Source organism: Ochotona princeps, chromosome 15 (assembly GCF_030435755.1).
Source record: "Ochotona princeps isolate mOchPri1 chromosome 15, mOchPri1.hap1, whole genome shotgun sequence".
Lineage (NCBI taxonomy): Eukaryota > Metazoa > Chordata > Mammalia > Lagomorpha > Ochotonidae > Ochotona > Ochotona princeps.
This window is the reverse complement of record NC_080846.1, coordinates 52,559,257-52,580,643: the sequence shown is the minus strand read 5'-3', so window position 1 is coordinate 52,580,643 and position 21,387 is coordinate 52,559,257. Positions and strand designations below refer to the sequence as shown.

Genomic DNA, 21,387 nt, shown 5'->3' with positions numbered 1-21,387 from the left:
CTTACTCCAATCTTCCACAAGCTTTTCCAAACAAGAGAAAGACAGGAAATCCTTCCAAACTCTTTCTATGAAGCCAATATCATCTTAACACCAAAGCCAGGTAGAAAAACAACAGAAAAAGAGAACTACAGACTGATATCCTTGATGAACATAGATGCAAAGATCCTCAATAAAATACTAGCCAACAGGATCCAACAGTACATCAGGCAGATCATTCACCCAGACCAGGTGGGATTCATCCCAGGCATGCAGGGATGGTTCAACATTCGCAAATCAATAAATGTGACAAAGTACATCAACAGACTGAAAAATAAAAACCATATGATCCTCTCAATAGATGCAGAGAAGGCATTTGATAAAAGCCAACACCACTTCATGCTGAACACCCTAAACAAGATAGGCATAGAAGGAACATTGTATAACACAACCAAAGCAATTTACAAAAAACTCTATGCCAGCATCATTTTAAATGGGGAAAGATTGGAAGCCGTCCCACTAAAATCTGGAACTAGACAGGGATGTCCACTGTCACCACTATTCTTCAATATAGTATTGGAAGTCCTTGCCAGAGCTATTAGGCAAGAAAACGAGAATAAAGAAATACAAATTGGTAACAAGGAACTGAAATTATCTCTATTTGTAGATGACATGATTCTTTACATAGGAGAACTACCGAAACTCATAAGAGACTTTGGCAGGGTAGCAGGCTATTAAATTATAAAATTATAATAAAATTAATGAACACAAATCGATGGCACTAGTGTACACAAATAACTCCATAGCTGAGAAAGAAACTGTAATACAGTTCCCTTTAAAATAGCAGAGAGGAATCTTACATACCTAGGAATTAAACTGACTAAATATGTGGAAGACCTCTGTGATGAAAACTATAAAACATCAACATCATCAAAATGTCCATATTACCAAAAGTAATATACAGATTCAATGCAATCCCAATCAAAATCCCAACAACATTCTTCTAGGAAATAAAAAAGAAGATACAAAAACTCATCTGGTGGTTGGGAGGCTGGATGGGGCTTCTCCCTTTATTTCCCTCCTTCCCCAGGTACACGAAAAAAAGAGAGAGAATAGGAAAGCAATGGTCTTACACACTTTCCTGTAGCTCTTGACTCTTTGCACCCTAATCAACTATGTAAAGATAATCAAAATAAAATAATATTAATAAGCCAAAAGTTCATCTGGAAACACAAGAGACCACAAATAGCCAAAGCTATCCTGAAGAATAAAAATCAAGCTGAAGAAATCACAATTCCAGACCTCAAGACATACTACAGAGCAATGGTCATCAAAACAGTCTGGTACTGGTACAGAAACAGATAAGAAGATCAGTGGAACAGAATAGAAACACCAGAAGGGAGCCCACACCTGCAAAGTCAACTAATCTTTGATAAGAGAACTAAAAACAATCCAGGCAAAAAGCCTGGTCTCTTCAACAAATGCTGTTGGGACAGTTGGATAGCAGCGTGCAGAACTAAGAAGCAAGACCCGCACCTGTCACATTAGACAAGAATCAGCTGTAAATGGATCAAGAACCTAAACATACACCCAGAAACCATCCAACTATTAAAGGAAAACATAGGAAGCACTCTCCAAGAAACAGGACTGGGAAAAAACTTCTTAGAAAAGACGCCAAAAGCACAGGCAGTCAAAGACAAAAAAAAAAGTGGGACCACATCAAACTAAAAAGATTCTGTACAGAAAAGGAAACAATTAACAAATTGAAGAAGCAACCAACAGAATGGGAGACAATTTTTGCACACTACACAAGTAATACAGGACTAATACCCAGGATTTACAAAGAGCTTCAGAAACCCAGGAACAGTTTAAAAAAAAAAAAAAACCTGTGAAAAAAAGGATAAAGGAAATGAACAGACATTTTTCAAAAGCAGAGATTCATATGGCTAGCAGACACACATATGAAAAGATGCTCAGAGGCTCACGTTCCCTAGCCGTCAGAGAGATACAAATGAAAACCACATTGAGCTAACACCTACCTCCAGTGACACTGGCCTACGTTCAAAACTATACTAACGGGCTCGGCAGCGCGGCCTAGTGGCTAAAGTCCTCGCATTGAACGTGCCCAGGATCACATATGGCACCAGTTCTAATCCCGGCTGCTCCAATTCCCAACCAGCTCCCTGCTTATGGCCTGGGAAAGCAGTCAAGGACAGCCCAAAGCCTTGGGACTCTGTACCCATGTGGAAGGCCTGGAGGAAATTCCTGGATCCTGGTTTTGGATCGGCATAGCACCGGCCGTTGGCCCTTGAGCTCACTTGGGGAGTGAATCATTGGACGGAAGATCTTTGTCTCTCCTCCTCTCTGTATAACTGACTTTCCAATAAAAATTAAAATCTTAAAAAAAAAAAAAAAAAACTCTACTGCTGGTGTGGATGCGGGGAAAAAGCTATTCTTCACTGCTGGTGTGAGTGCAGGCCCAAAGCCTTGGGACCCTTCATCTGTGTGGGAGACCTGGAAGAGGCTCCAGGCTCGTAGCTGCAATTCGGCTTAGCTCTGGCCGTTGCGCTCACTTGGGGAGTGAGTCATCAGAAGGAAGATCTTCCTCTCTGTCTCTCCTTCTCTTTGAATATCTGACTTTGCAATGAAAATAAATAAGTCTGTAAAAAAAAGTAAAAAAGAAAAAGTTACGAAAGGAGATTAAGCAAACTCTATTTTGATTTTAAAAAAAAAAAAAAAAAACCTTTAAAAAAGAAAATCTCTTCCAGGATACATCCTGTGTCAATTAAATCAGAATAGAGTGTTCTGAAGCTTAATAACTTGGTGCCGTGCTCATCAGCCAAGGTAATGAGGCTGATCTTCGTAAGACTTCCTCTTTGTATCAACACTTGATTATCCAGAGGTCCCTCATGAGTGAGTCATCTTAGACATCAGCCCAGCGCATGAGGAGTTTGTTGAGGTCTGCACACACCTATCATCTCCACCTGCCTGAAAATACTCAGTTTGATCTGGAAACAGTGAATCCCTTCCAAAAATGGTTTAACTATTGTTAGTTCAGCCTTCTTATGGTTTAGTTGTTGCACCAGCTTTGTTCCAAGCCTTGAGGCACCAGGGATATACAAACGAACAAGGGAAAGACAACACACGCCCCTTTCCAGAGAACACCATCAATGCAACCTTAATTCCTATCTCAGCACAGTCATGAAACCACGCTAATCCCGGCTGCTCCACTTCCCATCCAGGTCCCTGCTTGTGGCCTGGGAAAGCAGTCGAGGATGGCCCAAAGCCTTGGGATTCTGCACCCGCGTGGGAGACCTGGAGGAAGCTCCTGGCTCCTGGCTTTGGACCGGCGCAGCACCGGCCATTGCGGTCACTTGGGGAGTGAATCATCGGACGGAAGATCTTCCTCTCTGTCTCTCCTCCTCTCTGTATATCTGACTTTGCAATGAAAATAAATAAATCTTAAAGAAAGTAAATCATTTTACTTATTTGGCAGTTTCAATATGTTAAGAGACATCAAATGTACATTCACTATAAAGAGCTCAAAGTTTTACCAAAAAGTCTCTTCATTCTCCATGAATCTTAAGTCTCCCACATTTGTGCTCTGCTGAATTTTTTGCCAATGACCACTTACTTCTACAAGCAATGTGCTTTCATTTTTCTTTAGCTTAGAAAGTAAGTAAAACTTTTTAACACCATCTGGTTGCTTTACTTATTTTGGAAGCTAAAAAGCATCTGACTAATGTCACAATCAAACTTATTTCAAGAGAGCTTGCAAGATAAATTTAATCCAAAAAGTTTCTTTTTTTTTAAGGCAATCTGAATCAGCAAAGCTCTATCTCGGGAGACTTGCTTTCTGTTTTTTTTTCCATACTACCCTTTTCCCAGCCCGCAGATCCCATTAAAGCACTACTAATTGAAAAACACCGGTGGCATCGGTAGTGTGAGGCGCTTCTATCAAGCCTAAAATCACCGTTACCTACTCAGGAGAAAAACTGGAATTTTGTAACAAAATGATAAGCTAGAATATGCACTCCAGGGAATCTGACCATTTCGATAAAATGGACAAGTCTCACTTTGGTACTCAAAAATCTGATATACAGAATAAGGTGCCTGGCTCAGCGGCTCAGTCAGCATTTTAGGATTTATTTATCTTTCGTCCAATGGTTCACTCCCCAAGCGGCAGCACCGGCTGGAGCTGAGCCAATCCGAAGCCAGGAGCCAGAAGCCTCTTCCAGGTCTCCCAGGCGAATGTAGGATCCCAAGGCTTTGGGCCATCCTCCACTGCTTTCCCAGGCCACAAGCAGGGAGCTGGATGGGAAGCGGAGCTGCCAGGACTAGAACCTGTGCCTACCCATATGGGATCCTGATGCGTTCAAAGTGAGGATTTTAACCACTACACTATCCTGCCACGCCCCAGTCATCGCTTCTGATGCCCGCACTCTCAACGGCAGTACCCGGGCAGGAATCCTGGCTTTGCCTACTGCTAATGTGCGCCTGGGAGGCAGCTGGCGACGGCCCCAAGCCTGGGTTCTGTACCACACCCTGGAGAGGCCCTGACTGAGTCTCGAGCTCCTGACTTCAGCCTGCCCCAAGCCGGGCAGTGGCAGACGTGTGGAGAGCGAACAAGAGATGGGTCTCTCTGCCTTTGAAGTAAAATGAAAACAAATACATATTTTTTAAAATATTCCAATTTGGTATGACTAACTAAAAAAATGACAAAGTTCTTTTACTGTTGCAAGCTTCCTGTAACTACAGGAAACCACACTGAGTCCTTTAAGATGCTGAGCCTGGAAGCTTCCTTTAGGTCCACAAGCTCACGAGTGTTTGGATGTATGTTTTCCTTGTAGTAGTGGCAAGGATAAGCCGTCTCTCTCACGTCACTTCCTCCACCCTGAAGCCAAGCAAAAGCAGTGCTCCAGGCTCCCATTCCTCCCTGCACTTGGCAACAAGCGCAGACACTTCCAGCTTTTAATGCTTTGACTTACTGCCTGGTAAGTACCGGAGCCCTGGTCCTACAAAGTGATAAACAGGCTTTAACTACTCCTGCCCCTTAATGCTCACACAGAACTTTGAAGTTTTCTTCCTGAGCCCAGTTTGATAGGCTAGTGACTAAATCCTCACCTTGCCGGCACAGGGATCCCACATGGGAGCCAGTTGGTGTCCTGTTTGCTCCCCTTCCCATCCAGCTCCCTGCCTGTGGCCTAGAAGAGCAGTAGAGAAGGACCCAAAGCCCTGGAACCCTGAAACCACGTGTATGGGAGACACAGAAGCAGCTCCTGGCTTCCAATTGGCTCAGCTCCAGCCATTGCACCACTTGGAGAGTGAACCAGCAGACGGAAGATCTTTCCAATGAAAATAAATCTTTAAACATTTTTACTTCCTTCAGGCCAAATCTTTCTATTTTGATTTGTTGTTGTTTTTGCATATCGTTTTTAAATTAATATTTTACGATATGGTTCCATAGGCTCTGGGATGTCCCCCTCCTCCGCTGCCCAAATTTCCTCTATTTTGTTTTATGGGCTTCAAATGTTTTTAATTTTACATGTGTTTAATTTCCTCAATAATCCCATCCTTTAATGAGTTCAATGCCTTTACTTAGCATCAATCATGAGAGTTTTGAAATAATGCAGTATTAAACCAGCTGGGATCATTACTCTTTTCTCTGCTAACAGGGTAAAGGCTCCATTCTACTCCCATCAGCAACACAGAAAGCAGCTCGACTCGCTAATACATTACCACACTTGGCAGGAAACTCCGGTGCACGTTTCCAGTGACTTTGCCTTGCTACTGTTTGCTGAATACTTTGAACTTGAAGATGACTTTATGCATTTCTGACCAAAGCAACTGTAGCTATTGTTTCGTTGCAAGTTCACTCCAAACACCTTGCAGACAACCCTCCAGAACAAATGTTCCTTGAGGCCCCTTTATGGGACCCTAATGCAGTCACCGCAGAACTGTTCTCTGCCTCACCCAAGCAGAGAAAAGGTCAATCTGCATTTCTAAGCGCCTGCAGAGCGGAAGGCACCCAGCTCAGTAAGCTGCAACCCTTCTCAGATAGAATAAGCAGCTTCGTTTAAAGAAAAGATTTTAGGGCCCACCGCAATGGTTCAAGTGGCTAACCCCCCCTTCATGCGCTGACATCCCATGGATGAAATTATTTTTTTTAAAGATTTATTTAATTTTATTACAAAGTCAGATATACAGAGAGGAGGAAAGACAGAGAGGAAGATCTTCCGCAACGGCCAGTGCTGTGCCAATCCAAAGCCAAGAGCCTGCAGCCTCTTCCAGGTCTCCCACACGGGTGCAGGATCCCAAAGCTTTGCGCCGTCCTGGACTGCTTTCCCAGGCCACAGGCAGGGAGCTGGATGGGAAGTGGAGCTGCCGGGATTAGATCTGGCGCCCATATGGGATCCCGGCATGTTCAAGGCGAGGACTTTAGCCGCTAGGCCACACTGCCAGGCCCCCATGGGTGAAACTTATACGGCTCCTGGTTTTGTATTCACTCAGCTTCAACCATTTCAGCCATTTAAAAGTTGAACCAGCAGATGGAAAACGTTTTTATCTCTCTCTCCTTCTCTATCTGCCTTTTCTGTAAGAATAAATTCATAAAAAAATCTTTTACTTATTTATTGAAAAGGCAGAACACAGAACGGAGAAAGAGGCATGCACAGGCAAAGCAAAAGTGAGCTCCTCCAGTCCCTGCCTCCCTGCCCACTGGCCACAGCAGTCAGGCCTGGGCCAGGCCAGAGCCAGGAGCCAGGAACTCCACCCTGGTCTCCTACACGAGTGAGTGTCCAGGAATTTAGGCCATCTTCTGCTGTTTTCCCAGGCAGGTTAGCAGGAAGCTGGACCAAAGGCAAAGCAGTCTGGATCTGAGTCAGACCTCCAACAGGAGATGTCAGTACCACAAGCAGAGGCTTAACCCACTGCACAATGCTGGTCCCAGCAACTCACTTTTTATCATGATTCTCCAATTTCTAGCCATGGTAACACTTTTACAATGTAAATGTAACAATATCACTTCCATTTAAATACTTCAGTGGCTTCCAATTCAATCAAAATACAGTGTTAGCTACACAACAAGTTCTCCAAGGCCTTCAAAACTGGGCCCATCTGGGAGTGGAAATTTAACCTAGTGACTAAGACCACCGTGGGGGCCAACAGCATGACGTAGCAGAATAGACCACCATCTGCAATGCCAGCATTCTACAGGGGCACTGGTTCAGGTCCTCTTGTTCCATTTCTGATTCAGTTTCCTGCTAATGCCCCTGGGAAAGCAAGGAAGATGGCCCAAGTGAGCAGGTCCTTACACCCACAAGGAGACCTGGAACACACACTGGCTTCCTGCCTTCAGCCTGGCACAGTCCCGGCTCCTGCGGCCATTTCAGGACTGAACCAACAGATGGGAGATTCTGTCTCTCCCTGTCAAATACACCATAAAAGAAAAGAAAAGAAAAAAAAAAGGCCCCTGTGTTCCAGAAGTGCCTACATTCAACGCTGGGATCTGATGCCCAAACCCAGCTTCCTATCAGTGAAGAGGGAGACAACAGCACTGCTTAAGTGAGTGGATTCTGGCCACCCATGCGAAAGACCCAGATCAAATTGCTGGCTCCCAACCCCAGCATCAGGAGATCAAAAAGCAAATGGGAGCTTCCTGTTTCTCTAGGCCTCTCAAATTAAAAAGATTAGGGGCCCAGTGCAATAGCATAGTGGTTAAGGTCCTCACCTTTAATGTACCGTGATCCCATATGGGCGCAGGTTCTGGTCCTAGCTGCTCCACTTCCCATCCAGCTCCCTGCTTGTGGCCTGGGAAAGCAGTCCAGGACAGCCCAAAGGCTTGGGATCCTGCACCCGTGTGGGAGACCCGGAAGAAGTTCCTGGCTCCTGGCTTTAGTTCAGCTCAGGTCTGGCCATTACGGCCATTTGGGGAGTGAACCAGCAGGCATAAGATCTTTCTCTCTGTATCTCCTTTTCTCTGTATATCTGCCCTTCCAATAAAAATAAATAAACCTTTAAAAAAATGGGCCCGGCAGTGTGGCCTAGTGGCTAAAAATCCTCACCTTGAGTGTCCTAGGATCCCATATGGGCGCCAGTTCTAATCCCGGCTGCTCCACTTCCCATCCAGACCCCTGCTTGTGGCCTGGGAAAGCAGTCAAGGACGGCCCAATGCTTTGGGATTCTGCACCTTCGTGGGAGACCTGGAGGAAGTTCCTGGCTCCTGGCTCCAGATCAGCACAGCACCGGCCGTTGCACTCACTTGGGGAGTGAATCATCGGATGGAAGATCTTATTCTCTGTCTCTCCTCCTCTCTGTGATTTGACTTTGCAATAAAAATAAATGAAGCTTTAAAAAAAGAAGAAGAAGAAGGAACGGGAGACCTGAAGGAAACTTTTGGGAGAAAATATTTGCAAACCACACATCTAAGGGTCTGGGACCGAGGCTATACCAAGAGTGCTACAAGGACAAAAAGACAACTCAAATATAAACTAGACAGAGAACTTGTATAGACACATCTCTAAGGAATGGATATGGGATTAAACTTTTTGGTACAGTTGTTTAAACCATGACCTGTCACCCTGGCAACCCACGTGAGCACCATTCCAAGACCCGGCTGCTCCACTTCCAATCCAGCTCCCTGCTAGTGCACCTGGGAAAGCAGCAGAGGACGGCCCAAGTACTTGGGCCCCGACACCCATCTTAGACACCAGGTGGAATTCCTGACCCCGACTTTGGCCCGGCCCTCACCACTGTGGCCATTTAGAGTGAAGATACCCTGAGTGGTCCGCAGAAACAGAAGAACAGTAAACTTCCTTCGGGACTAGGGAGAGGAGCTTTCTCTGATCCTGGCCTGCTTCCAATTTTGGGTCCCCACCCCTTCCCGTAATAACCATCAGGAGCGCTCCAGTAACCCCTCAAAACAAACAAACAAACAAACAAAACTAGAATAGATAGACAGAGAACAACAAGGAAAGCTTAGAAACAGACAGGAAACGGTCAGCGGGGAAGCACTTATACCTCACTGGGTGGGACACAAAGATTAGTTTCTCCTCACTGGGGTATGGAAGATTTCTCTGCACACCCCTCCTAAACATGCTCACCTAAACTGTTGACATATATCCTGTTAGAATTACAGAGTTAGACCACCTGAAAAACAGCCAGGTTCAGCGAAAACATGCTTAAATGCTATAAACTGCTAAATGCTAAAATTAAAATAGGCATGAGACAGCTGAATAGCAATCTAAGCCATTTTAAGGTATATAAAACACGGATGAATGTAAGCCAAAATTGAAATGTCTATGAAGAAGTCACAGGTTGTGGTTGAGAACCTGCATTTTCCTATTAACATATTGGTTAATCAATACCATGTCAATTAATGCCACAATGTTGTAAATGGTTGGAACTATTATATTGGGGCTTTTAATTGATTGGGATGATACTCTGCTGGCTCTACCTTCAGAACAGAGATGGTCTCACCAAGAAACCATTGAACTTACCAGGACAATAAGATGCTGGACTTTATGCTTGGTAAACACCTCCAATGGGGCCCGGCGGCGTGGCCTAGCAGCTAAAGTCCTAGCCTTGAAGGCCCCGGGATCCCATATGGGCGCCGGTTCTAATCCCAGCAGCTCCACTTCCCATCCAGCTCCCTGCTTGTGGCCTGGGAAGGCAGTTGGGGACGGCCCAATGCATTGGGACCCTGCACCCGCGTGGGAGACCCGGAAAGAGATTTCTGGTTCCCGGCTTCGGATCGGTGCGCACCGGCCCGTTGCGGCTCACTTGGGGAGTGAATCATCGGATGGAAGATCTTCCTCTCTGTCTCTCCTCCTCTGTGTATATCTGGCTGTAATAAAATGAATAAATCTTTAAAAAAAAAAATACCTCCAATGAAAGAATGTCAACTGAATTTGAACTACGGAAATGCAACAAGGTGGAGCAATCCACCGTGGGGGGAAGGTTTGGGGAGGGGCGGGGGGAGTCCCAGTGCATAAAAAATGTATCACATAATGCAATGTAATTAATTTTAAAAAATGCAATAAAAATACATGTTTAAAAAAAAGAGTGAAGATAAAAGATATATTTCTCTTTTCCTAACTGTGCCTTTCAAATAATATTTGAAGCAACATCAAACGAAATCACGTTCAACACTACTGATTGTTAAGAAAGCACAAATCAAACTTACATTCCAGTCACTAAGATCACTTTAATAATTTTTTAAATGAGAATGTGGAGGAATAGGAACTCTAGTTCAACACTTTTGGAAATGTGACGTGGTTCATGTTATATATTTATTTGTTTTTTCTTTATTTTTGAAAGTCTTTACATAGTTAATTATAGCACAAAGGTTCAAGGGCTACAGGAAAGTGGGTAAGACTATTATTTCCACATTGTATTTTTCCTGTATCTGGGGTAAAGGGGGAGATAAAGGGAGAAGGCCCATCCAGCCTCCCACCCATCCCGGGTCCCTGACGTGGGGCATGCTCCAAAGGTCTTGCTCAAGTGGTTTAGATAGTTCAACAGTTATGAATTGCTGCCAATCTCGCCATTCCAAGCACGAAGAAATCTCTCCAGAATCCACCAATTGACACAGTCCACCTTAGAGTCTCCGTTTGCCCAGTTTTTCACTGCCAACATATGGCTGGGGTAATTGATTGATTTGTTCTGACCTCTATTGTGATGCCAGGTATCCTCTGCAAGTCATGTTATATATTTGAAGAACTGTTGTTCTTCAAAAAGTTCAAAAACACAAGGGAGGCACATTGGGCCCAGCTGGGACACCCATGTCCCTTATCACAGTGCCTGGGTTGGACACCTGCTCCCAGCTCCCAAGTCCAGCTTCTACTAATATGAATCCCTGGTGGATTCAGGGACTGAGTTCCTGCCATGTGGGAAACCTAGACTGGCTCCCAGTTTCCAACTTCAACACTAGTTCACTTGAGGAGTGAACTAGCGGATCAGAACATTCTCTCTCAAGGATGGCAACAAAATCGCTTGTAAGAAGTCCGATTTGGTGCCTGTGTCAGAATCATCTCAGATATGGAACCTTGCAAACTATATTTTTCATAAGCAGTCCAGATAATTGTCAGGAATAATCAAGTTGAGAACCAGGATCTAATTAACACAAACTAACGCAAAAGATTAAACGTAAGAATCAAGAGAAACATGACAAGTACTTAATACATGAAACAGAGGAAGTTTAAGAAAGCAAAACAAAGGGGAAGTACTGAACATTGTGGCACATTGTACTCTCAGAGAAACATTAACTGATGATTAAAACCTGTTGTGGATTTGATACTGGAAAAAATTCTAAATGTGAAAGCCATTGCATCTGTAAAGAACACACACAGTGACTAATCTAGAAAGCTAGAACAGGGCACACAGTTCATGAACAAAAACTATGGATGATGTTATATACTGATGATGGTTGTTACATAATAATCTTTCAGCCGTTATAGTCAACTTCATTATTCCCACCCTGCACCCTGGTAATCCAACTTCTTGTTGTGGTAATCTTCAGGTGACCAACATGAATTGTTAAATATTACCCCACATTCGGAAGTGCAGGGTCTTTATATTTAGACTCAATTAATAATAGTCTCCAGTAGGCCAACATAAATGAGGGCAGGTAAAATTTTTAAAGATAAATGTCTCAAGATTAAGAAAACTGCATGACAGAACTTTAATTTTTCTGAAAATCACTAAAACAATCTATAAGCAAAGAGTCCTGAAGATACAAATATTAAGCTCAATATAAAAAGTTCATTCAGGGGCCCAGCGGCATGGCCTAGCAGCTAAAGTCCTCGCCTTGAACCCACTGGGATCCCATATGGGCGCCGGTTCTAATCCCGGCAGCTCCACTTCCCATCCAGCTCCCTGCTTGTGGCCTGGGAAAGCAGTCGAGGATAGCCCAATGCTTTGGGATCCTGCGTGGGAGACCTGGAGGAAGTGCCTGGCTCCTGGCTCCAGATCAGCACAGCACAGGCCATTGCGCTCACTTGGGGAGTGAATCATCGGATGGAAGATCTTCCTCTCTGTCTCTCTCCCTCTCTGTATATCTTTGTAATAAAAAATAAATAAATCTTCAAAAAAAAGTTCATTCGGAACCAGTGAGAATTTCAAAAAATTGAAACTCCGGATAACTCTCAAAGGATCTCACGACCAGAATGAAAAATGGCCACATTCTCCATCTTATCCCTTACAAATTCATACACCCAATAAGACAAGCGTCAAGTTCAAAATCTCTTAGTTCACTTACTTGGAAAACGCAACTACAGTAAATCTAAACTGTGACTGTAAGGTGCTTCAATAGATCTGCACGATTCTTGCAAATTTATAAATGAAAAACAGACAACTGGAAGAATGAAACAGTCAACACATGCTAAGTTATACAGAAAACAACGCTGCTGCTCTCTGAGGCGATTTTTAACCTATTAGCATTCACCAAGAAGCATCTCAAAGTTAGTCTCCTAAGTCAGCAATTGTGATTAGGTAAAGCCTTAAAGCGAGCCGGCGAGCTGGCGTGCAGGAACTGCCACGTGAACTTCTAGACCAAGATCCCTCCTGTCGTTTCAAGAAGCACTCAACCAATATCATCAAGAACCCCCAGGTCTGCCACCCCCTGACATCATTCACGGGCTCAGTGTAATCCACAAATCTAGCCTTGTCCCCCAAAGCTCGCACACAACCATTGATCCCCAAGTCTCCCACAGTACTCTACAGTCCCCCAAAACATGCCCGTAGCTGCTCACGAGGGGCCACTCTCCCTTCCTCAGGTCACATTGCCCACAACCTTTTCCCCACGCAACAACAGAACAAGTCTCCCGCCCGCACCCTGCCCCAAGGCGGACGGTTCTCTAAACCCCACACGCTCCGTTCCCCCTTCCTCCCCTTTCTGCCTCTGGGACCCCCGGAGGCGTAGTCACTCACCTCATGCTGTAGGCTCCAGCGCCCAGTTCCTGGCCGATCCCGGACAGGCTGGCATCAAAGTCCTGCACCAGTCCGGATTCGATCACTTCATCCGCCAGGGGCAGCTTCAGCGCCCAGGCCATCCTGGCTCTTCCCGTGCCTCAGGACACACCTCTCGTGGGTACAAAGGCGCGGCGCGTGGTTCTCCCCAGCCGAAAAGTCGGCAGCGAGCGCCGCCCGGCCACCCCGAGCCCACCTGACACACTCGTGGCTGCCCCCTCAGCCCAGCTCTCCGGGGCCCAGCTGCTCCTCACTTGCCAGGGCCGGCTCCGCCGGCTCTCCCCCGGCGTCCCGCGGCCAACACCCGCCGCCAGCCCCACGCCGGTCGCCGCCTCCCCGCCTCCTTCTGCTGGAACCCCACGTCTCCCTCCGGGGACCCGCTCTCTGGCCCCTCCAGGCCTCGCTTCCGGTCACCCCCAAGATCACTTCCGGTCAGCCCTTCTTCCCGTCACGACTCTCAGTACCCAGTGCAGGCGTCCGTGGAGCCCGCTCTCCGCCCTCCGCAGCCCGCCCTGGCACCGAAACATGGAAGGAGAAAGTCCAGCCCGCGACTGGAACCCGGACTCTCCTGGGCCCCAGCACGGCCCGCCGCGCCGGCCCCAACCAATCATGGCGCCCTCTCCCAGGGCCGGCCTGGGGAGCGTGCCGTCACGCAGTCTCTCACCAATAAGGAGGAGACGTGTGCGGTGTCGGCAGCGCTGATAGGCTGGCTGCGGCCCGGCGCCCCGCCCCCGGGGGTGCTCTGCGTGCTCTCCTGAAGGGTCCGAGCGCTGCCGCTGTGTGGCCCGTGTGTGTCTCCTCGCGAGGGCCGTGGGGACCATGGAGGGACCCGCCGAGGCGCCGAGGGCGTTGGGGGACCTGCTGTGTCCCCCCAGTGTCGCCTCACTAGGGCCGTGGGGGACCATGGAGGGACCCGCCGAGGCGCCGGGGTGTCTGTCTCCTCGCGAGGGCGTTGGGGGAGCCGCTGTGTCCCCCCAGTGTCTCCTCACCACGAGGGCGTTGGGGGACCTGCTGTGTCCCCCCAGTGTCTCCTCACGAGGGTCGCGGGGGACCCGCCGAGGCACCTGCTTGAAGGACCTCACTCCTGGCCCTGGCGGACTGTTTGCCAAGTACTCCCAGCAGGCGTTGCTTTTGCTCGGTTCCTTCTCCTTTGCCTTAAACATTGCGGAAGTTCCCATTCCTCATCAGTCGCCTTCCACCTTCTCCCCAGTGCGGGTGAACACAGAATTATGAGATGGGGTGTTTAAAAAAAAGCTTGTGAGGAACGTGTGCTTGTTGCTGACTTTCCTCCCGTGGAGGTGGTCCTTGTGGCACGACGGCCTCGCCGAAATGCGTACAGCCCAATGTGGGTACATGGTTAAGTCCCCACCCGGCCCCCTACGAATGACCCAGGGGAAGCAGCAGAAGATGGTCCAGAGGGCCTGGGCCTCTGCAACCCGTGCGGCAAACTGGAAAGCAACTCCGGTCTCCTGGCTCTGGCATGGACAGTGTGGTCATTTTGGGAGTGAACCAATGGATGGAAGATTCTCTCTTTTCCCTCTCTCTGTAACTCTGCCCTTTAAATAAATAAAAATAACTATTTCCTTTAGAAAGTAAAATTTCTTAAACCCTCTTGAGTTTCAGGTTCCTCTTCTGTAATGAGATCTACTCCTTTGAAGATGTTCATTATGTTATCAGCCATCTTCAAGACAATCTCGTAATTAAAATTCTATCAGAAAGGATAATGACCCTTATTTTACTAATGAAACAGAGCTAAGGGCTTAAGTTGGCCAGAGCTCAATTGCCTTACCTACCTCAGAAATCATTTTTAGAGCTGATACAGTTTTTGATACTAGACTGCCAATATTGTACCAATTTCTGGTTCTGCCCCAAAACTGATACCATAATAATCTGCCTTGAGTGATTCTTTACATATGTTTGTTTCACTCAAAAGTCTGTGATCTGAAGAATGGGGCATAAGTTGTATTGCACCATGTGTTCTAAATAGCTCCTACCATAGTTTCTATGTTCAACATCACTTTTTTAAAATTTTTATATATTTTTTGAATTTTTGAATTATGTGGTACAATGTCATATAGACTGGGCTTCCCCCCAAACTCCCACCTCCTGACAAATTTTCCCCATTTTACTACAATGGTGTAGTCCTTCATAAGGAATCACAATTCCATCAGTCTCTTATTTAAATGTACCCTGACACTGCTGGTACAGACGATGTCAGACAGCCCAGCATCCCATTGTCTACACATGTCCAACAGTTTCATTGGGAATCCATTTTCTGTCTGGAAGCAGGGATGCATGTTGCATTATACTCCCACATCTGGATATGGTGGACCCCAGTACTCCATCACTATATACATTTCCATAATTCAGAAGCCATGAAACAAGGTCAACACTGGTGTGAGTTAGAACAACCACAACAGCAGCAACAATTACAAAAACAAATTACAGCACCATGAAAAACGCACCACTGAGTAACCAACACATGGGGGACAAAAAGGAAATACAAAAGTCTCTTGGGAAAAATGATGCCACCATGTAATCCACGAACCAGCAACGAATTCAACAAGAGAAAAGAATGCTCAGTGAAATGAGTAAATCACAAAAGAACAAACACCGTATTTTCTCTCTTATATAAGAAAAGCAGCATGGAAAGAGTAACTTCAATAATCCGATCCTTAGTTTTTTTTCTTTGTTTGTTTGGTTTGGTTTTTTTGTTTTGGCTGGGCCTCATGTGGTTTGATTTTTTTTTGTAAGATTTATTTATTTATTTTTTGGGCCCGGCGGCATGGCCTAGCAGCTAAAGTCCTCTCCTTGAATTCCCCGGGATCCCATATGGCCACCGGTTCTAATCCCGGCTGCTCCACTTCCCATCCAGCTCCCTGCTTGTGGCCGGGGAGGGCAGTCGAGGACGGCCCAATGCATTGGGACCCTGCACCCACGTGGGAGACCTGGAAGAGGTCCCAGGTTCCCGGCTTCAGATCAGCGCGCACCATCTCTCCTCCTCTCTGTATATCTGCCTTTGTAATAAAATAAATAAATCTTTAAAGAAAACAAAACAAAAAAAAGATTTATTTATTTTTATTACAAAGTCAGATATATAGAGGAGGAGAGAGGAGAGACAGAGAGGAAGATCTTCCGTCCAATGATTCACTCCCCAAGTGAGCCGCAACGGGCCAGTGCTGCGCCGATCCGATGCCGGGAACCTGGAACCTCTTCCGGGTCTCCCACACGGGTGCAGGGTCCCAAAGCCTTGGGCCGTCCTCGACTGCTTTCCCAGGCCACAAGCAGGGAGCTGGATGGGAAATGGAGCTGCCGGGATTAGAACCGGCGCACATATGGGATCCCAGTGGGTTCAAGGCGAGGACTTTAAGCTGCTAGGCCATGCCGCTGGGCCCCTCAATGTATTCTTAATTTCTGATATATCAACTTTCATTTTGTTCATTTCCAGTGCAACATATTCCTTGAATGCCTGCTTTACATGCTTCTCATTGTTGATAAGAAGTTTTATAACAAATGTTTTGAATTCTGTATCCCCCATTTTCTTGATGTCTTCTCCAGTTAACTCTGAAGTTGCCAAAGGGTTTTGCTCCTCTGCAGGGGAGTCTTCAGTAATATTCATTGTGCCTCTGTCTCTTCTTTTGCTCTTGGTCATTGTACTTCTGGTTATCAGATTCTTCTCCTTGGAGCAGGTTTCTAAGCTCTGTCAGTAACTCACAGGTCTACAGTTTGATTTTACTTATTGTAGTTGGTACACAACTCTTTGTTTGCAGTCAATTGTGCCACTCCCTCCAGCGACTTCCAGGTCTGGATTCTTACGTTAGATTTCCACCGTGGTCTCCACAGCCCCAGCTCCTGGCTCACCAGTCTCCATCTCCTGGAATACCGTGTTGAGGCTGTGCCGTTGTGTGTACAACCTTTCTTCCATTTCATGTAGGAGCAGGTTTCAGGATTAGGGAGACATCAAGTGTCCTATATAGCTAGATTGTTGGCAGTGCTGATGTTGCCAGAACCTATTGACCGTTAGGTCCTGGGCCACATGGACCTATTTTGACCTGTACGATGTCATAGTCAGTAGTATTTTCCTGTAGTACTAGTGAAATCCACTGAACTTAGTGAGTTCTTGCCAAGCTTAGCACATGCGCAGCTCACTGTTGTCCCTACAGTCTTAAATTCTTGCCACATCGTATGAAATGGCACCTGATGTGCCAATGCTAGCGTTCTTGATCTGCTGGCCATCAGGTCTGAGGGCTACCCAGACCTATCTGTGCCAGAAATGAGTTTACTCTCAGCTCAGTGCATGCTCAGTACTGTCTATTGCCCTTGCCTCCTTAAACCAAATGGTGTCTGATACAACTCTAGGTGGCCAGCTGGGCTGTGAAATCCACTCTGTTCCCACATTGCCCATCTGGGATCTGCTGCTCTGTCTCTGCTCCTGGTCAAATCAGACAGACCAGCAGGACAGGAAGTTCTTTGTCTGGGTTCACCTCCGGAGTTCCCAGTGAAAGTCCCTTCCCACCCGGTTGCTGGTGTGGTTCTGGCTGCCAGTGCAATTCAGATTGCCACTCAGTGAATGCTGCTGGGGTATCTGTTACTGCAACTCCACACCGTTGTGTCCACTGCTTTTCTGTGCCTGTCAGTCTCCAGGTGCCCCTCTGCTGTCTTTCTGTCCTCTCCTATCTCCTGGAATGAGCCCTCTTTGCTTCACGCTGGCTAATATTTCTCTGTTTAAATGTGTGCTTACCCTATTCCTCCATCTTGATTCTCCAAGCCCTGCATTAAAAAAAAAAAAGAAAAAAGAAAAAAAATGGACTGAGCCCAGCACAATAGCGTAGCAGCTGAAGTCCTCGCCTTGAGCATGCTGGAATCCCATATGAGAGCTGCTTCTAATGATACTTAAAGATGCTCTCTTGACAGAGAGGAGAAATTACACCCACCAAAACCAAAGGCAAGTGTGAAGAACATCCCAGTAAAATAACAGATGACTAAATCAATTAACAACCCATTGCTAAAATGACAGGACTAAACTACCACATATTTATATCAACCCTGAATGTAAATAGCTTAAACTCATCAATCAGACATAGATAAGTAGAGTGAATTAAAAAACAAAACCCATCTATTTGTTGCCTACAGGAGACATATGTCACCAACAAAGATCAGAGGAAGCTATATCTCATGATTTTGATTTTTTGTTAGTTTTATCTCCTCAAAACACTTTCTCTTTAGATTTATTTATTTTTATTGCAAAGTCAGATATATACAGAGAGGAGGAGAAACAGAGAGAAATATCTTTTGTCCAATGATTCACTCCCCAAGTGGCCGCTATGGCCAGTGCTGCACCAATCCGAAGCCAGGAACCCAGATCCTTTTCCAAATCTCCCACACGGGTGCAGGGTCCCAAGGCTTTGGGCCATCCTCTGCCTTCCCAGGCCACAAGCAGGGAGCTGGGATTAGAACCAGCGCCCATATGTGTTGGGGTCCGTGCAGTGGATGTGGGGGACATTGTTCCATTGTAGGCAGGGCCACAGGGAACTTCCCGCTGAGGCAGGGCCTGGCGGATGTCTACAGCCACCTGGATGCAGCTCCACCTTCCTTTGCATGGATACCGGACCACCCTGCGGAAGAATTCTAATCCGTCCAGGCATTTTTGCTACTGTGAGACTGGCTTTTTACACAATGTGAGCTTGGAGGTTAATGTCAATAATAATGTCTTACAAAAGGGCCTTCTATTATTCCTACTGTCTTGGCTGTCCCCATTGACCTTATGCTAATCAAGGGACCTGTATTTAGGGTTTCATTCTTTCCTTAATCTTTAGGTTCTCCCTTTCTTTTTATACAAGATTAAGTTGTAGAATAAGAATAAGAATTGTAGCAGGAACTTCTATTGTTTTTGGGTAAAGCAGGTGGCAGGGTTGTCCTTAGAAACACCCACTTGACCATGACGTGGAAAGTCTGAGCCAGAGTTTGACTGATTCTGCTTAAATAAAGCGGACGGCATTATTGCATAGTCCACTATCATCATGGAATCCTAGTGGTCCGTCTCTTTCTCTCTTTGCGCCCACTCCACGCACACTTCACGAATTCTGAACCCCGGGCCGGAGCTGGACTCCGGCACATATGGGATCCCAGCACATGCAAGGTGAGGACTTTAGCCACTAGGTCACAGCGCCATGCGTGACTAAACACTTATAAAATTCTTCAGTGACTTATAGATCATACAGTAGCATCATTTTCTTCAAGAAGATTCTTGATTTTCTTTTTCATTTCTTTTGTGACACATTAGTCATCCGGTAACATTTAACTTTATGGCATTGTAAATTTCTGTTTTTCTTTCTGCTGTTGATTTTATACTGTGGCTTTTCATTTAAAGGGATGTATAGTAATTGTGTAAGGGAGACTATCATATCCAGATGTGAGGATACAATGCAGTATTCATCTCTACTCCCAGACCAAAGGTGGACTCTGAAACTGTTCACTATATCTTTTTTTTAAGATTTATTTATTTTTATTGAAAAGTCAGAGGAGGATAGATAGAGAGGAAGATCTTGCGTCCGATGATTCTCTCTCCAACTGACCACAACGGCCAGTGCTGTGCCAATTCGAAACCAGGAGCCAGGAGCCTCCTCCAGGTCTCCCATGTGGATGCAAGGTTCCAAGGTTCCCAGGTCACAAGCAGGGAGCTGAATGGGATATGGAGTTGCCGGGATTAGAATTGGCGCCCATATGGGCTCCTGGAGCGTTCAAGGCGAGGACTTTAGATGCTAGGCCACCGCGCTGGGCTCATATTCACTGTATCTTAACAATAAGATGCTAGACTCTCTGCCATTGTCCATGTCACAATGATGGACATATGACTGTTTCTGAAGAATATGCTATAGTAATAATACAGGGAACTCAGTAGCTGGGAGGGGACTCATGGCAGGACCATGTGTAGATGGAGATGAAGAAGATTCCATCACTGTCATTTCTGTGTCTGCCTTCTCCAGGTTTTGGTCCTGTGGGCAGGTGCTGTGGGGATGGGAGTAAGGGTGCCAGGTATCGGCTGTGACTCTTTCTACACTTGCGTAGCTTAGCAGATCAGTCTTGATCTGACTGAGCTACTCAGATTGGCTTGCTATGAAAACAGCTTAAGAAAGAAGTAATGATTCAGTAGCTCGGCTTTTATTGATGGAGCCTATTGCTCAAGAATAAAGCAAGGAGGCTTTGGGAAGAAGGCAAGAAAGAAAGCAGAAAACAAAGTGTGGGGCCTTTTGAGTTTAGGGGGCAGGGGGCCTGATTAACAGGTAGCAACATGGTTTCTGACCCTTTATAATTTCTGTTCCACAAGTCCCTCTGCGTAAAAAGGATATAATAAGAGTTTGTACTTCGTAGAATGAATGTGAGAATTCACCCACATATGCCAGTTAAACACTTGGAACAGTGCCTAGCAAGTGTTTGGTGATGGGTATAGATTAGCACCCATCCTAAGACAAAATCAATTATCTCTGAGGGCTGAGGGTTCAGTCTCCTTGAGTCAGGGAGTCCCATGCATCCCTTCTCACTCAGTCCTCGTTGTTGGTTTCCCACGACAATCCCTGTTTTTTTTTTTTTTTTTTTTCTCCTGGTACAGGAAAAGAGCAGGGACCAATGTTGTAGCATAGCAAGTAAAGTTACTGCTTGCAGTGCCACCAGACCATATAGGCGCTGGTTCGAGTCCCAGCTGCTTGACTTCCAATACAGCTCCTTACTAATGGCCCTGGGAAGATTGCCTAAGTCATTGGGTCCCTGCACCCACGTGGGAGACCCAGAAGAAGACCACAGCTCTTGCCTTTGGTCTGACACATCCAGCCATTGCAGCCATTTGAAGAATGAACCAGCAGATGCAAGATCTTTCTCTTTCTTCCTTCCTCTCTCCATGCAACCTTGACTTTCAAATAAATAAATCCTTGCAAGATGAAATTTTCTTAAAGGAAGAGATCAATAGGCAGATAGGTCCTTTTGAGGACCAACCATGGAAACTTGCCTCCTCATTGCTTCCCACAGCCCAGCCAAGGAGCCCAGGAGTTCCAGTGTGGCTTCTCTTAAGGCCCTTGTAGGTGGAAGGAAATGGAAAGAGAAACATCCACAGGCACGCAGTGCCAGACTATCTCAGGCTCTTCCTCTGGGCTTGGCTCTGGGCCGGAACCCAGGACAATGTGACCTTCCTAGCCATCCACAATGCAATCAACTTTCCAAAGCCCAAGAATAAAATCTGCAGCTCTTCCCCAAAGCCAGCTCTCTTCCTTCCAAGCCTTCTTGGGCTCTCTGCAGAAACCAGTCTCAACTGGTCTGAACCAGAGGTCTCAACTCCCAGGCACTCTCCCAAGGGGGACCTTCGGGGAACTGCCTCTCATCAAATTCCACTCACACGCACACTTCTCCGTGCAAACCCTGCATAAGAAGCTGAACTCCCCGGCCTGGACACCT

At 46.1% G+C, this 21,387-nt stretch overlaps 1 protein-coding gene across 2 annotated transcripts in view; it reads right to left on the bottom strand.

Moving 5' to 3' along the window:
* The window catches only part of TFCP2 (transcription factor CP2), a 49,090-nt gene extending 35,817 nt beyond the window's left edge, over positions 1-13,273 (bottom strand). For both annotated transcript variants that reach the window (XM_004583214.2, XM_004583213.2), the window contains exon 1: positions 12,904-13,273. In XM_004583214.2, the coding sequence (XP_004583271.2) occupies positions 12,904-13,025 (122 nt within the window). In that variant the 5' untranslated portion in view covers positions 13,026-13,273. The remainder of the gene's footprint in view (positions 1-12,903) is intronic.
* Positions 13,274-21,387: the final 8,114 nt, after the last annotated feature.